Source organism: Copadichromis virginalis, linkage group LG4 (assembly GCF_057382275.1).
Source record: "Copadichromis virginalis isolate Kocher_CV1m ecotype Utaka linkage group LG4, C_Virginalis_male_GT1.1, whole genome shotgun sequence".
Lineage (NCBI taxonomy): Eukaryota > Metazoa > Chordata > Actinopteri > Cichliformes > Cichlidae > Copadichromis > Copadichromis virginalis.
Window position 1 is genome coordinate 11,486,527 of NC_140621.1, and position 17,277 is coordinate 11,503,803.

A 17,277-nucleotide genomic window follows, 5' to 3' on the forward strand; every position below is an offset into this window, starting at 1 on the left:
GTCTCGAGTCTTACATGCATCTCACTTTTCCTTCATGACTTACACTCTCTGCCCCCACCCACAACTTTTCTTCTGTAAACCGTTCATTCCACCACCTTCTTTCTAAGTGTACTTTTTTGGTTATGGTTGCTATGGCGCTTTGGTCAAAGCTAAAATTTCTTAAAAACTATGACAAACCTTTTCTTTAAACCAACATCCATCCCCACAGAACCAATCACAGTGACTTTTCCTTGAAGTCGACTTTTGTCGTGTCCAAATTCATGGGCTGCATCTTCCTGAGGACCCGGCCTTTGCGGCCTACGTGGGCCGGGTCCTCAGAAGGTCGGGTAGGCCGTAAAATTGGACAGTCTAGCCTTCAGATATGCGTCACCACAATCTCGGTGGAGTTTAATAAACTCGGCCGTCTGCTCCTTCCTATCTAAAATATAACAGGACACTGGTGTAAATTCTCGACCATCTCACACTTCTGTCTATTCAGCTGTGTGAAAACCAAGGAGGAACCCACCCAGGGGCTTAATAAAGTTTTATTTTATCTAATCTAATAACTTTAATCTCAGCCAAACAAATTTACTAACGAAATAAATAAAACACTGAAAAAAGCCAAACAATAACATTTTTAGGTTGTGTAAGTGACTTATATATTACGTTTAACCTGAGTAGCGAAAGTACCTGAAAATGATGTGCCGGGAGTTGTGCCGTTCTTGGCGGCTCTAGTGACCCTCGAGCTCCCGGCTAGCTGTCGAGCTGGTGGGTAACAGGCGTCTCTGAAAACTTCGGAGCACTTTTGCAAATATGTGATATCTTGATAAACCGAGCAGATATTTGAAGCTTAGACACCCACATACTCGCCTGAAAATATGTTAAAAGTTTATTTTGTGACCCAGAAAGAGTAATAAGAGTAATATTAAAAACTCTGTGAATTCTGGGATATGGTGGGCCACGAAGGATACACCTGACCCATCCTTCAAATTCGGGGAAAAGGAGGACGCATTTGTCGGCTGCATTCAGAGGAGTCTATGAATTTGGACAGCCTTCGTCGCGTTGCTGTGATGTAATCAGCCTACAAATGCGTCCTCAGGAGGATGCAGCCCATGAATTTGGACATCCCCTTTGATTAAACTGAGCCACTGTTTCTAAGTTCCCATATTATGTAATGTAATGGTTTAGTTTATTTTAAAATAGTGCAAATCATGTTTAAATCCCATTCAATTGCTTTTTTAATTCATCTAATTTTTTTACTACCCCCCCACCAAAAAATAAAATAAAATAAAATTAGATGAATAAAAAAGAAAACAAACAAAAAACTAAGCAAAGCAAAACAAATGTATACTTCTGATGTTAGGGACAAATTAAATAAGCTAAGATAGTGACGGAAAGTGCTTTCTATATAGTAGCATTATCATTATGGCCTATGCGGAAATCACGCTTAGCCTGTAAATTGATATGTATGCAGAAGTTGCAGTACCACCAAGAGGAGGCAGAGAGTCACTACTAACTAAAGAAGATATGACGTACAGGCTCCTTCTATCCCAGGTAAGATTAAGCCAGATGACTGATAAGTATTTATGTGTAAATGTGTTAGTAATGCGTCTTTAAACGTTTTTTACCTTGTAAATGAAGCAGCAGCTCACTCAAAATTCTGCATGTGTGTCTTTTACATTCTTTGCTGTGATACTGGGTTGCATTATGTCAGAATTCCCACACTGTGTCTTTTGTCCTATCTCCCTCCTTTCACGCACCAAATGGTCGCAGCAGATGGCCCCGCCCCTCTCTGAGCCTGGTTCTGCTGGAGGTTTCTTCCTGTTAAAAGGGAGTTTTTCCTTCCCACTGTCACCAAGTGGTTGCTCATAGGGGGACATCGGCTTTTGGGGGGTTTTCTGTTTTTGAAAAGTGAAACCAGATGTACTTAAAACTGACATTTTTTTTATAATTGCCAAGGGTCAAGCGCTATCGCTGGGAAAAGTCTTTGGTTGCTATAGGAATCCATGGGAAAACAGCCTTCACCCCAAAAACAGTAACAACCATTTTCTGATGTTTGGAGTCACACTGAGTAGTAAGTCTGTTTTATAAGGTCATTCTACGAGTCATAAACGAAGACTAACCAAGAAATGCTTATTGGGCCCTGCTCCGATTGGTGCATGGATACACTGCCCTGACGTGACTGGTCCCAGCTGGAGGACCCGCCCATTAAAAGGATGATGGAGTGCCATGGCAGGAGAGGTTCTCCCGTTTCTCCTCACGACCCACCAGTGTGGCTTGAAAGTTGTGGAAGTGGAGTGGGTAGGCGTGAGCTGCCGTTTCTTTTGATCACCCATTTTTTCCTATTTTGAATTAGTTAAGGAGGTCAGACTCTGTCTTTATTTTTGACTTTGTTTTGGTAAGGTCAGGAATGCGGGATTTGTGTTGACACTCCCGTTTGTGTTGTTCCTCTTTTTCACTTTATAAATAAATGGCATTTAAAGAACGAAAAAAGAAAAAAAGAAAAAAAGAAGAAATGCTTATTGACTAACTACTTCTCATGTGTAATGCTACCGTTGCCATGTCCATCTTTTATATACAGTCTATGGACAGAACATAGAGTAGATATCGACAGAAGTTCATTTTGAAAAGAATCGTTAAAAACGAGAAAGAAGTCTGACCAGAAAGGCCACACACAGGTTAACTCGACATGATATAGACCTGATGTTGAAAATGTGAGCAGTCGGGAGTTAGTGTGCACTGGAGAGGGAAAGCGTGTGCTGTAAGTCTCAGTACTGTACCTTGTGAAGCAATCTTTGAGTCACTGCTACTGACAAACAACCCTATCAAACCTCTGCAGATATATTGCACTCATTCTGTACTATGGAGCAGTAAAAATCCTAATGCATCTTTAAGTCACTCTGGATAAGACGCGCTTGATAAAATGCCAGAATGGGAAGTTTACAGCCCAGCTCGTAACAAGAGTGAAAAACAAAAACTTTTTTCTTTTGGATTGACGTCGATTTTGAAACAAAAAGGTAAAAAAAAAAAAGTGTAGTGACGAGAACAGTTAATGGCTAAATGAATTCAAATTTGACTAACCTTGTAGTTGCATGCAAATCCTCTACAAGACATGAATCCTGCATCAAATGGAGTTTATATATCTCCAGACATCAGTAGCCTAGCTAAATGCAACTTTTTTTCTGCTTTGATTTCCTCCGGGAGGTTTTGTCTGTATCCGGCTGTACAGAATGTCCTGTTTATTATTCATACATTTAAATAAATTTGCACAAGGGACCTGCTCAGTACAAGCACAATATAACACTTCTGGAGACTGCTGAAAGATAAATGCCCTTCTCAATGTCAGTTTGATGGCAATTGTTGAAACAGGGGAGCGTTTTGTTCATTTACTTTCATCATCCAGATTTTGCAACCTGTCCTGCTATTTTGACCCGAAGGAACACTCTAATTTTCCTACTATCCTATATATACTATTACAGTGGTGGATACTCATATTAAACACAGTATTAGATAAATAAGGATATTTTGAACAAGTAATTATGTAAAACTGGGTGCACATATTAAAATATGGAGCCATAAATGAGCATAACAGGCACCTTTTATGTCTTCTAAAAGACACTGTGGGTACATTGTGTTAAAACACTTCATTAGAGGTGAATTAATGAGCGCCAGTGTAGTTTGGACCTCTTATATTTGAGAGCAACAGCTGTGCTTAAGGAAGGGGTCTCTCACTTTGACAAAGTCCTGTGAGGGTCCATCAGAGCAGAGTTAGTGATGGGGTAGAGGAGAGAGCAGCCTGAGAGAGCAGCCTGAGAGAACCCCGAGGGGGCTGGACGGGATTAGACGAGGCTGTGCGGCCTGCCAGCAGCAGTGTGGGTTGTAGAGAGGGCAGACCCAGACCCAGGCACTCCACCATACCGTCACCATATGGCCCTGGTTTCTCATGCAGCCCTCTCCATCGCTCTTCCCCTCTCCCAGGAATTCCTGTCATTTCTGCCAGATATGAGAGATAGAGAGCCAACTTGTGTGTGACAGAGAGATGATGCATTTGCAAGCACCATGACGAATGTGTCTATGAACGAGAGCGGGAAGAGAAGAAATACCCACATGAAGGGTTTTAAATTAGGCTGGTATGCTCAAACAAGGGGGGGATAAAGGAAACGTATAGAACTAAACCGACTGCTTCCAGCCCAGTGGAAAGACCAACTGTGTGAAAGCCTGGGGACATGAAAGCCATACGCAAGAGATGCTTCTCTTGCATAAAACTAAATAATGAGTGTAAAGTAAAAACTCAAATTACTTCTTTGTAGCAGCATAAAAAAGGGTTCGTCTCAAATAAACAATCTGTTACTGGGTGAAACTAAGCACCTGTCAGCTGTTAAGGGGCTCTAATTCATATTTAGTAAAGCACCTACAGTATATGCTGAGTGCCATCTCACATCCCTGGTGGTGAGGCACATTGAAGAGGAGATGCCAGCCCTTCAGCTCTGAAACCATGGTGGCTGGCATTCAGCCAAAGCTGGTAATCTTGTGGTTAGTGATGTAGTGGAGGGCACGCTGCAAATATCAACTTGCTATGCAAAGGTAAAGTTATCACACTCAAAGGTACAATAGGCTAAACACCCTGTGGACTATAACCAACATGAGCAAGCTAATTATGGTAATGTACTCTAATGAGTTAGGTAACCCTGTAACAGATTCATCTTCAGTGACGGTATTCTTAGTAAGTCGGTTTTGAATGCAGCCTTATCCAAGCTTGCATAGATACATATTGAGTTGAACTTGAAGGGGGTCCAGAAGTGTGTTCATGTATGGTTCAGTGCCACAGACTGTATATAAAAGATGGACATAGCTTGGAAAGTGAAATCAACATTCAAGTGCTGTAACTCTTTACCGTTTGGAAGCCTAATAGGAGTAACTCTTGAAGCTCTTTTCTAAACTGCACAGTTTCTATGACATTTCAGGCCAGCTTATAGAACAAAATGATTGGCTGTGACATCAGAAGTGAGCAAGGGTGATTCCTGTCTATGCAGCTACTATTGAAAATGATCTCATGGTCGTCAAACCACATTTTTATTGATATATACCAGGGGTGGGCAACTCCAGGCCTCGAGGGCCAGTGTCCTGCAGGTTTTTGATCTCACCCTCGGTCAAGACACCTGAATCAAATGATTAGTTCATTACCAGGCCTCTGGAGAACTTCAAGACATGTTGAGGAGGTATTTTAGCCATTTGAATCAGCTGTGTTGGATCAAGGACGCATCTAAAACCTGCAGCACACCGGCCCTCGAGTTGCCCAACCCTGATATATACTGAGGTGTTGTTAAGGGTACAAAGAAGAGACTGTGGGAAAAGAGCCCTGTGGTTCACTGTTCTGACCTCAGTAAACACCTTCTTGGTGACTTTATGATTATGGTCCCTATTAGTGTCCATAAAGACCATAAAACAGGGTTTGCTGCACCTAATGATTGCCAAGTCACTAGCATGTAGGCACACTCTATCCCTCCTTAGTCAAGCCCTCTCTTTATCACATGCTTAAATACCAAGATGGTACTGGGCAAAAGCTCAGAATGAGACTTCCCAATGATGTCATAGTGGCCATGTCCATCATTTATCTACAGGCTATCACCAATTCTTTGAAATTCAGATAAACACCAAAAAGCTTAAGAAGAGACCACATACGCGTGAAACTTATAGTTTTTTATTATTAATACTCAACACTTCATTTTGTTCATCATGTACAAAGAGAAAGAATAGTCTTATGTCAGCACTTATAATTGTAGATATCAGTATGATCCTTATTAGAAGTACCTTAATGATGTTTTTTTGCAACTTTGTCATGATGTGGTTAATTTTGTTATTGAGATTACTTTGTTTCCATAAAAAAAAAAGAAAATGAAGGTAAATATTTTCCCCAGTATTCAGTATATACACAACCTGTACAATTATTTGTTTTTGTGTGGTTTTTCTGTTTGTACGGTGTAAAAATTTTGGCATTGTTTCAAAGTAAAGGGCCACAAAAAGAGAAAAGAATGGCCAAGAATAATATTATGTATACAATTGATATTATTTCTATGTTACATTTTTTTTTGTCACCCACAGTTAATTCAATCAGGCTATGTTTGTGATTTCATAAACCTGTTAACCTTGTGAAATACATTTGGTAGCAACCCCTTATGTCATCGGCAATTTTCACCCAGTTAGCGCGACCGATTCTCAATCTGTGAATGATGACGGTGGAAAATCGCAATATTAAAAACAAAACAAACTGTACACAGTTTCGTAGAAAGTTTTGTGTGCGTCAGTAAAAAGCGAGATTTGTAACACACATTAAGAGAGGCTTAAAATATTTTCTGTCATGAATAAGAATGAACAAATCACACGGACCTTCAGAATAAATCAGCTATATAACATCACAGTATAGTTCCTTCTGTCTGCACCGGGTGAAATCACACTTATTTATTACAAAATTAGCAGTTCAGAGTCAATTATGAAAGCTGGAAATATGAGAAACTTCTCAAATACCCTTTATCCAAAACATCCACATAGAAAAAAAGAAGGGGAAAAAAAAGCATTTTCAACAAGTCAGATTAACCATTACATCGCTCCCTGCAGACGACTGTCAGGCTGGTATTTGGTCCCATGTGTCATTAATACTGACAAAAAAAAAAACCCCGCACACACGTCATCTGGGGTGATATTTACATCCTCCACTCTCAGGATGTTCCAGCCTGCTAATTTGCCCCCCCCAAAAAAGGACAAGACAAGAAAAGGAAAAAAAAGGGGGAAAGTGCCAGTGTTTTCCCCTATGTGAACTATCTGAACAAATGTGTGCAGAGAGAAGGGAAGCTGGGAACAATTTGGCCTTAAGGGAAATAAAGGCTTCCAAATGAGCCCTGCTTACTCTGCAGCACAGACCGATCTGAAGCTGGAGGTGCTAAAGGTCTGATGATAGCATGCTCACCGCAGCGCCAGGTACACCTCCCAACCAGTGGTAGCAAACTAGTTACCCTCCAAATCCTGACAAAATGAAATGAAATAAAATAAAATGTGGCGTACAGTAAGAAGATTTTCTGTTTGGTCATGCTGTTTATTGCAAATGAGGAGAATAAGAAAAAAATCTGCAAACCTAACAGAGTCTATGTGCACACTGATACTTTTTTCACTTTTCAATCAAGCCCTCTAGAGATACAAAAAAAAAGGGGGGGGGCAAAACAGAAGAGAGATGAATTTCTCCTTTCGGGGCTGATGAGAAGATTATAGAGACTTATTGGCATCAGTACCATACAGAATAAGAGCGAGGAAATCGCTTCTGACTGTGTGAAAACAAGAAAAAAGAAGAAAAAACCTGCATATGTACACAACAGATTACAAACGATACTTCCTTTCTCAAACAGACAAATACAAGGTGGCACACAAAACAAATCAGGATCCGAAGCATATGAGTTGTTTCCAGCTGTCAAGTAGCACAGTTGAGTAACAAGCGAGCGAAAACGGTGCAACGGCAGTTTATTCACCCATAGCAAAGAGAAAAGAACAAAGAAACCGCTGCACAGAGACATGACGGAAGAGATGTTTCACCTTTTAATAAGGGGTTGTACAAATGCATTTCAGCTTCACATAACTGAGATGAAACTGCACTCGTTCACGGTTTTCTCCACAAGATTGTGCCTAAATCCTCAGCAATATCACAATATCAACACTGGGGCAAGTCCAGTGTGCATTTGTGTGTGTGTGTGTGCATGTGTGTATCTTCCTTATTTACCACAGTGATGTCTATCCCAAACAGAGATATAACAGGATAGGCCGGACTGACAATGGCTCTAAATTCTGTGTGCAATCACCGTTAGAGCCCACATCGAAAAAGAAACGGGCAACAAAAACAAAACAAACAAAAAAAATCCACAAATGTTTTTTAGGAGGTTTTTTTTAAGTTTTTTTTTTTTTTAACAAGGATCGCTGCTTAAAAATGAAGGATCACAATATACTGCCTCTATATGCAAATATCATCTCTGTATACATGTAATATTGTATTACATAAATGTGTAGATAATTGAATTGCGCTCGAAAAGCATGAAGAATAGCTTACCTTAAAAAGAGAGAATCTAACACAATCCAAGGGAAACTTAGCGAAGACTCCTAAAACTAAACTTTTCCCCCTTGTTTTTTTTTTCTGTTTTTTCTTCTTTTTTTTTTTCAAATCACCAAACGTCTACACCTACAGTAAAATTATCCTCTGACACTTTGAGTGAAAATAAGAGAAAAAAAAGGGGAAAAAAAGCATAATTCTTAACATAATCAGTATACTGATTGGTAAACTATTATAATTAAGTAAACATGAGATCGAAAGAAAAAAAGAGCTTCAATTATATCACTTATGATTAGTAATATCTGTGTCTTAACTATATTTTGCATATTTTTGTTTGTGTGATTTTTTTTCAGTTTTTACGAGTTTTTATGTTTGTTTTCTTTATTTCTTAAATTGCTGTAAAACATATTGAAAGTTACATCCTGTCTGTCTGTTTACTGTACAAAGTGAAAAGATTTTTAAATATATTATTATTTACAAGGTAAAGATTTAACATACTAATGCTGACGCTGATTGATACCCACTGCAAAGTCTCCTTCTTCTTATTTCCTTGTCGAATCCCCCCCAACTCCCCGTTGGCCGTTCTCCTTCCTATACCAGCTTGCTTTTAATGGTTGACCTGAACTTTCAAAATGTGTGCATATAAAAATTCCAGAGATCCCAATCTGTTTATTAGGAGGGTGTGTGTGGGGGGCAGATGAGTCGGATTTAAGGCTAGCTCGATAAGTCTCGCTTTGACAGTGTGATCTGTGGAGCGAGGGATGAGGAAGAGGAGGAGGACAAGTTTTTGAATTTATGAATAGTTGTCAACAGAGTTAGTGTTTAAAAAAAGAACAGCTGTTATCACTCGATCCTGATTCGCTTCCCTCCACGCGTGTGCGCGTGCATATCCTCCCCAGTCCGTTCCACTGGTGCCTTAAGATATAGTGGTCGACAATGATAAAGATCACACTCCTCGGACCGGCGCTCCCCGCGCAATCTCCAGCAGCCCTTGAACTTTTTGACACCAACTAATCAAAGATCAGACCTTTAAAGAACTACCAGGGCTCCCTCTGTTCTGTACAGTAATGCGATGAGTCATCATCAGACAGCTCAGGGTGGGGGCGAGGGCAATGGGATGATAAGGCATGTCTACTGAGTGCCTGAACCTACACTGAGTAAAAAGTCCTGTCCAAGAAATTAGGCCTCTTCAGCTAAAAAGACTATGTACATCAGTCAAAGTAAAAAGCAATCAGCCAGTCTCTCAAATAGACATCTTCCTCTCTGCTCAAACTTCCATCAGCATTGTTGTCGCGGGACGGCAACACTCCTCCTACACATTTCTCTTTTCTTTTTGCAGCGTTTCGCCTACGTAAACGACAGCGCAAATATTAATCACACGTGATGTCCAAACAAAAGCTTACTGTGCGAGCCCCTCGGCCCGCTCAGCGAAAAGTAACGCCTTCGACAGGATACCGGTGAAGAGGCCGAGAAAAAGTTAAGTGCCTGATGACTGTCATTGTGTAACCTGAATAAAAACAAGTGTTCTAAAGGCTGCCAATGTTGTGAACTGAGACTCATCGGTCTATCCGTGACAATGGGACATCCTGAATACAGGTGGCTCATAAAACGCTGCCCACACTTGACATATGAAATACAGTTTTACAAAGTTATAAAAGATCTTAAACGGTATCTTGTATCTAAACCACCACCAGCAGCAGCAGCACTGCCTCAAAGCCCGCTGTAAATCTTTGATTTTGTTTTACTGCAGTTTTGGCTCATAAATGTGACCCCAAGAACGCCGAGTGGCCTTTATGAAGCCTGCCGGTCCGTCCTGGTGGTGGCTGCTGCTGCGCGAGGGCCGCTTGTGAACTTGGAGGACACTTCCACCGGAGACCGTTAAGGCACGTCCTTCCTCCCAAGCATCCTCAGCTCCCGTCGGCACGTCATCGTTCAAAAGAACACAAGTTCAGACGGACAGAAACCGAACGTGTGTGCGCGCGTCTGTGCACTTGTGATGCCTTTAAATGTTAAGTGTCGTGTTTCTGCCGACTCCAAATACATCTTCAAGATCTTGTTTTTCTACAAGGAGCAAATAAATGCATGAACATGTAGTAAGAGCATTCTACAGAAAACCAAAAACAAATATTTCTTTTTTCAAATTTAAAAAAAATCTGTTTTTCTGGCTTGTTGGTTGAGCTGAGAACAACTTTCCTCCTGCCACTAGGGGCAGACAGACTGCAACCACAGATGCTAAAAACAGCAGTGAAAGATTTTACGGCGAGAACACAAAACAAGTAAAAACTTAGTGATATTATAAGCAGTGTTATTATAATCAGCACTAAACATCTCTGTTATTCACAACTGTATCAGTATTACTGTTGTTCTTATACCCTGTTATTTTTTTCTATAAGAATATCTTATTATCATTCATTGATTGTATTTCTCACAGCAAACAAGATCAGCTCTTTTGGCGTCGAGGATAAGGAGGAGGAGGAAAAGCATGGGGGGGTGTGGGGCGGAGAGAAAGAGGAGATATTGAGAACTGAAGTGCATTGCGAAAAGAGATGGACAGACAGGGCTGTCTCCGTCCTGACTGAGCGTGAGAAAGACGGGGAAGCAGCAGTCATCGTCCCGTGTCGCCGCTCCAGCAAACGTGACCCTATCTACTTTTTCTGCTGTGACACTGGGGCAGATGGGCAGTTCAATCCCGTCTCTGCTCTCGCTGTCCTTCCTCATGAGCGCTCAGCAGGGAGCCTTTCAGACAGCCATGGAATCGCAGCAGGCTCGACACGTCCCATAGCAGACTATGAAGAGGTGTCGGCCTCGTCGCGACGCCGACCGAGTACACTGACTTCTGCCACACTGGTGGATGGAAAATGGTAGACTTGAGTTAAGGGGAGGATGTTTATTGACCGTGTTTGGACATAAAAGTAGAGTAGCTTTGGCCATTTCTGAGAGAAGGGGGCGATATCCCACACTTCCTCAGGGTGTCCTGATTTGTTTCCCATTATTTCTTGCAAAAATCAAAACTTCTACGCATTATTTTATATTTCAGTCTCCACCTTTCAGTCTTTTCCTCCTTTAATCCCTTACCGCCCCTCCTCCCAATCCTAACATCTCAATATGGGCTAGGGTTAAAGTGTGTCTACAGCATCTTTAAAGTCATCCCTGATCTCCTAGAACTAGATGCGCCTCTATTGCTCTCCTCACTCCCCCCTCCTTCGCCTCCGCTCCTCCTCCCATATTTGTCTTTCACACGTCAGACTCAATGCTGGAGAGTTTCTCATACACATGGCCATTGCTTCCGTTGAAGGGACGCGGGGGTCCGACCCCCAGCATGGAACCGTGGTGGTTCATTCCACCGAGGCTGAGCTCTTTCGGGAACCGGGGCGTCGCGCTGGACATCACCCCGGCCGCCGTGGCAGATGTTGGCAGATACGAAGTTGCACTCATCTGGCTCCTGAAGTCACTTCGGCTGTTTTTGGCAACTTGTTGCTGCTGCTGTTGCTTTTTCATGTAATATTGTTTGGCGCCGTGCATCAGACACTGGTCATCGCCAAAAGTGGGTATAAAGGGGTTTTGGTTTACCCGGTCGGGGTAAAGTGATTTGGATAAAGAGAACCCTGCCCCGCCCCCTCCTTCCATCAAAGACCTGTCCCTGTCTCTCATGTCTCTTTCCCCTATTGAGCGGCGGTGGACACCTTCTCCGCCTCTGAAGAGGCCCGACCGGCTCTCACCTCCGTAAAACAATGGGTCCCTGTCTCTTTCCCTTTCCCTCTCGGAGCCCCCGTGGCGTTCAAACATGTGCGCAAAGGGGCTGCTGCCCTCCATGTAGCGTTCTTTTTCCTTCAAGCTAACACTTCTGGGTGGGGGCAGCATTCCACCCATGCCTGCACCGCTCATGCCCCCACCTCCTCCTAAGCCTCCCATCAAACTGCCCATCCCACCCAATTCGTCTTTCTGCAGGTCGACAAATGCGTCATACGAGTGCTGCCGCCGAAGTGGCTTACCGAAACCGCCGCTCTTCCGCCTCTGCTGTGCCTGAGATTGAGACTGAGGGCCTGCGCCCATGCCACCCCCTCCTCCCCCACCCGCCCCGCCCCCCATCTGTTCCAAAAGGTGGTTGTTGTCCTCGCTGATATCGTAGAGGTTTCCTGTCTTTTTACAGCCTTCACAACGCATGCAGGTTGCGGAGCTGGGACGACTGCCTCCCCCTCCCGAGGACCCACAACTCATGCCGCCACCATAGCCACCTCCATGCAATGACATCTGCTTGCTCCCCAGTCCCCCACTAGCCCGACAGTTCCTGCACTCCCACTCTCCCCCAGCCAATCCAGAACCTCCCACGCTCTTTGAATCAGACTTCTTGGGTTTGCTCTGAAGAAAGTCATCCACTGGTACCAGGGAGGTGCAGGTACTTACTCCTCCATCTCTGTTCCCAGGACCCTCAGTCAAGTCCACGTGTTCCCACTGAGGGACACCATCTTTGGGCCGAAACTGGTCCAAATAAAAATCTCTAACGCTCTCCTTTTCTCTGAAAAGATAAGAGTTCCCATCATTGTTCCCTCCTCCACCTCCCCCGCTTCCTCCGCCACCCCTCTTGCGTTCAGAGGGCAGCAGCGGTGGGGAACCAGAGCGGTGCCCGTGATAGTGGTGGTGACTGATGTGGTAAGGTTTCCTCCTGTAGCCCAGCTCAATCTCGTCTAGCTCCCGTCTGGACTTGGCAGAAGCCGGCCTCTTCTTCAGGCTGTCCCGGTACTGTTTGCGCTTTTTGGCGTTACCCTCCAGGTTTCCGTACGTTACCGTGTGCGTGGAAATGTCTGACACATCTGAGCGTATATTCCCATCATCATCTCCTCTCCCTGGACAATAGCTATGTCCAGGGATGTAAGTGGAACTCGAGGCACCTCCTTTGAAGGAGAATTTCCCATATAGGTCGGGCAGGCCTCCCTTGAAGCTCTGGCCCGAGGGAGGAGTCTGTCCGGACAGCAGGTCAAACTTGCTCATGTTCCTGTGGGTCAGTGCTGAACAGGGCTGAGTGGTAAAAATAGGGGTCACCCCTCCACCCAGGCTGTCACAGTCAAACATGCCGCCCTCCAAAGAACTAGCGCTACCCAAACTATGGGGTCTGTTGGGAGGAGGTCCGCTAAGCCCTAAAGTTGAACCATGGTGGTGTAGATAATGGTCCTGATACAAATTGCTGTCCTTAAGATGCAGGTTGCTAAACGTCCTCTCCACCTCACTGATGTAGTCGCTAAACATGTTGTCTTCTGGCATGTAGGGTGGCTTGCAGTCAGAGTGGCCCGCCAAGCTGCGCCGATGTTCGGAGATGTCGTAAACAGAAGATTCACGACGGATGAAGTCCAAAGCGCTGTGTGGTGAGCCGTTCACCCCTGACAGGGACGCCATGTTCTTGGCTGTCCGTAGGAGCCGCATGATGTTCGAATGGGTGTTGTTCATGGTGGCTGATGGCGAGTTCAATGCAGAGCTGCTTTTCTCCTCAATCTGCACCCCATGAATACAGCTGTAAATGCCCTGTGTGGGAGAAAAACAGGTGAGAGGAGGCATTAAAGGGTGCACATTTCAAACATTTGTTATTTGACACTGCAAAATCCTTCTCCTCACATATAAGGTCTTAAATAATCAGGCCTTATCTTATCTTACAGACCTAATAGTATCACCCCAATGGAGCACTTCGCTCTTGTACTGCAGGCTTACTTGTGGTTCCCAGAGTATTTAAAAGTTGAATGGGAGCTTTCAGCTTTAAGGCCTGTCTTCTGTGCAACCAGCTTCCAGTCTGGATTCAGGAGACAGACACTATCTCTACTTTTAAGATTAGACTTAAAACTTTTCTTTTTGATAAAGCATATATTTAGGGCTGGATCAGGTGACCCTACATCTTCCCTTAGTTAGGCTGCAATAGGCCTAGGCTGCGGGGGAGGGGGCTTCCCATAATGCACTTCCTCACTCATTTCTTTTCACTCACACTGTTTATATGCCAGTCTGCAGTTAATCATTCGTTATTATTAATCTTTGGCTCTTTTCAACAGTGCGTTTTTTATCCTGTCTCCCTCCCCTTCCTGTCAAAAGGGAGTTTTTCTTTCCCATTGTCGCCAAGTGCTTGCTTGTCTGATTGTTGGTTTTTCTCTGTATTATAGTACGATCTTTACCTTACAGCATAAAGGTGATATGTAAATAAAATTGAACTGGACTGAACTGAATTGAATTGTAACACAAGCCAACAGAGGTGTTTTGGCCACAGTGTCCACCCATCCATCCCACATATCTGACAGAAGCGATAAAGTTTTACATCAGTCAATCCAGGTTGTCTACATAGACCAGGTAACCAAGGGCACTAGATTTATGATTTATTTTAAAGATGGGGGGTGAAGCTACCTGGAGAGAACAGGACAGGCCTCACGACTGAAAAACACACAAACCCACCAGCAATCAGTCAATCTTATTTAATGTCGTATTTTATGTCATCTCTTCACAGTGGGTACAAAACTGGAAATGCACTGATATGATTCAAAATTTATGTTTCGTGGTAGTTAATGGCACAGAAACACAACCAATGACATCAGATGTGTCGTCTCATAAAAAAGATGAAGGGGAAAAAAAGAGCCGGTGTGTTTAATGAAAAACTTTGAGACGGCAAAGCAAGCAAACATAAAAAAAACCGCTACGGCTTTCGGTATCGATTCTGTCAACACCTCGCTGTATGCGGTAAGGGAAATAGATGTCCTTTATATACAGAAATGTGGCATATTCACTGATGTGAAATAAAGTGGGGCAGTGCGAGTGCGCAAACAGTGTGAAGATTCAGAGAGGATAGTGTACCTTGATGGGTGATGATTGATAAAGGCCAAGTGGCTGGAAGAACTCCTCGGACCCCGCCAATCAATACTTTTACTCAATGTGATTAGAATTCAGCTGAACAATATCCTTCGGCAGTTATTAGGGATGAAGAGAAAGGCCAAGCCAAGGAGACACTAGCTGAGCATCATAGTGACAGAAAGACAAACTGCTCCATTTGCATTCAGTGATCTACGATACAATATTCAGATAAAAATGGATGTACAGCAGAGCGCAAACCAGGCTTGACAGATGGGGACTGTAAAGTATCGGATCAATTCCCGACAATGATTTTACTCATTTTTTTCCCTGCAGATGACGACGGGAACCACTGTTAGAGATCAAAGATCATCCCATTGCAGAGGTCAAGGTCCCGTCATAAGGCGAAGTCTGTCTTGGATGTCAGATCTTCTTCTTCTCCTCCTTTTACCCAACAATATCATCACCTGAGCCTGACTTTTCCTTTCCCAAGCCACTTGTTTCTAGTAATTAATTAGTTACATGGACAGTGGCTGCATTGCAGCAGAAAGGCTTCATCCCTCATTCTTCTTTTTAAATAATGTTATTACTTCTTTTAATTTCACAGTCGGTTAACAGCCAAGTACGCAAAGCTTGACAGTGGCTAAAACTAAGAGGTTAATATAAATACAAAATGACTCAACAGTATTCAGGAAAGCGCACACGCCCACCTTTGTGAAATTCCTCTTTTCTTTTCCCCCAACTCAGAACCATTTTTTAATGTTTATCCGGTCCTTCTCCATGTCATCTGTGTTTCCTTTTTTCCATCTGGCTGTTTGTATAATTAGTCGTCCCTTCATCGCTTTTGTTTTTCTTATTTTATTGTTCTGATTACACCCCACCTGCTGCCGAATCTGTCACATCCTCCCTCCCGTGACATCTATGATATAATCAACTTTTGGGAAGATTTTTTTTCTGCGACATTCAGCTTAATTTGCCGGCAAGCTTCCCTCATTAGCACTTAACCTGATAGCGGAGGGTAAAATTAACATTGTAACGATTTACAGGGCGAGATCGAGATAAATATTTGCACTTTTTTTTTTACATTTCTTTTATGCATGAATAAGCAGTAGCAACCAGTCAGAGAAAGAATGAGAAGCATTGAGTCTAGGACGAGACTGCATGCTTAATCTTCACCAGCAGATTTTGTCTACTCTGCAGGCCCACATAAAGTAACAGTTGGCAGGGCTGGTTCCACAGTAGCTGATTGTTTGGTCAGGATGTGTAAAAGAAATAACGGCGGCCAGAGAACTCCTCAGAATCCAAGGTATCACATCAAAATCTATAAGAGCTCCTGATTGCAAATAGAACAGCGTCTGAACAGGTAGCGGCGTATAATTTAATACAGCCTGAGCGTGCTGTAAGCATGTGTTCCTTAATGCAAACGAACTTAGCCATGACGCGATCTGAGGCCTGTGAAAAGTGGAGCGATTAAACCTCTAATACATTTACAGTTCTTAAGTCATTAGAGGCTTTTAAATCAATATAATTAATTTGTTTCAGTGATCCAGGTGGGACCTGGAGGAGCAGGTAGCCGGGGGGAGAACTGCTCACAGATCTGCCGAGGGGGGAGCGCTAACCGACCGTGAAGCCATGACCGGAGCCACGTGACTCACACCAGCCGTGGCAGATGTCTCATTTTTTACACCGCCGAGCTTAAATGTTAATTGCTGCAATAACAATAAGGTTTATTGGATTATGCTGTGAAATTAAAAAAGCGGAATCAATCGGAGTGGCAGCGTAAGAGAGGAAAAAGAGGGAAGAGAAAGCACACGGCTGGAGAGAAAACACTCAAGTAAATGAGAAGGAGACAATGCGACGTCTTGGCCAAAACATAATAAACAGCAGCTTCCACTGTTCCACAATTCCCGTGATCTGTGCTACACATGCAAATCGACGCTCCCAATGAATATTTCCCCTGAATATTTTAACATGCTGAATCATCTGGCTGTATTTGCGGACACACAGCGTTCATTTATTTTGTCACATCGCAGCAAAGACGCCGGTAATTTCTGTAAATGAGAGCAATCGCTGAATGTTACACAAAGCATAATTGGTCTCTGATCCGGTTCCCATACAAATTGTAATGATGCAATAATGAACAACAACAACCAGCCTGTCTATGGAAAGGAGAAATCGGCTGACATTTTAGCAACAAGTATGCCATGCTCGTTCTACAAAAAAACAGACACGGACAGGCGTAAACGACGCTACAGCACAGGCGCAAAATTAACACCACACAAAATAATCAAAGTTGAGCACTGGAGCGGAATATGAGAGCAAGGAGGGGTACTTTTTTCTACTTTTTTTTAAAATACAAAGCCTTGTTTTCTTGGCACAAGCCGACCCAGCAC

The 17,277-nt window shown here is 43.2% G+C and overlaps 1 protein-coding gene across 2 annotated transcripts in view; it reads right to left on the minus strand.

Moving 5' to 3' along the window:
• Positions 1–5,664: 5,664 nt before the first annotated feature.
• grin2ba (glutamate receptor, ionotropic, N-methyl D-aspartate 2B, genome duplicate a) overlaps positions 5,665–17,277 on the minus strand; it is a 143,700-nt gene continuing 132,087 nt past the window's right edge. For both annotated transcript variants that reach the window (XM_085453546.1, XM_085453547.1), the window contains one exon: positions 5,665–13,585. In XM_085453546.1, coding sequence (XP_085309672.1) covers positions 11,303–13,585 — 2,283 coding nt within the window. In that variant the 3' untranslated portion in view covers positions 5,665–11,302. The remainder of the gene's footprint in view (positions 13,586–17,277) is intronic.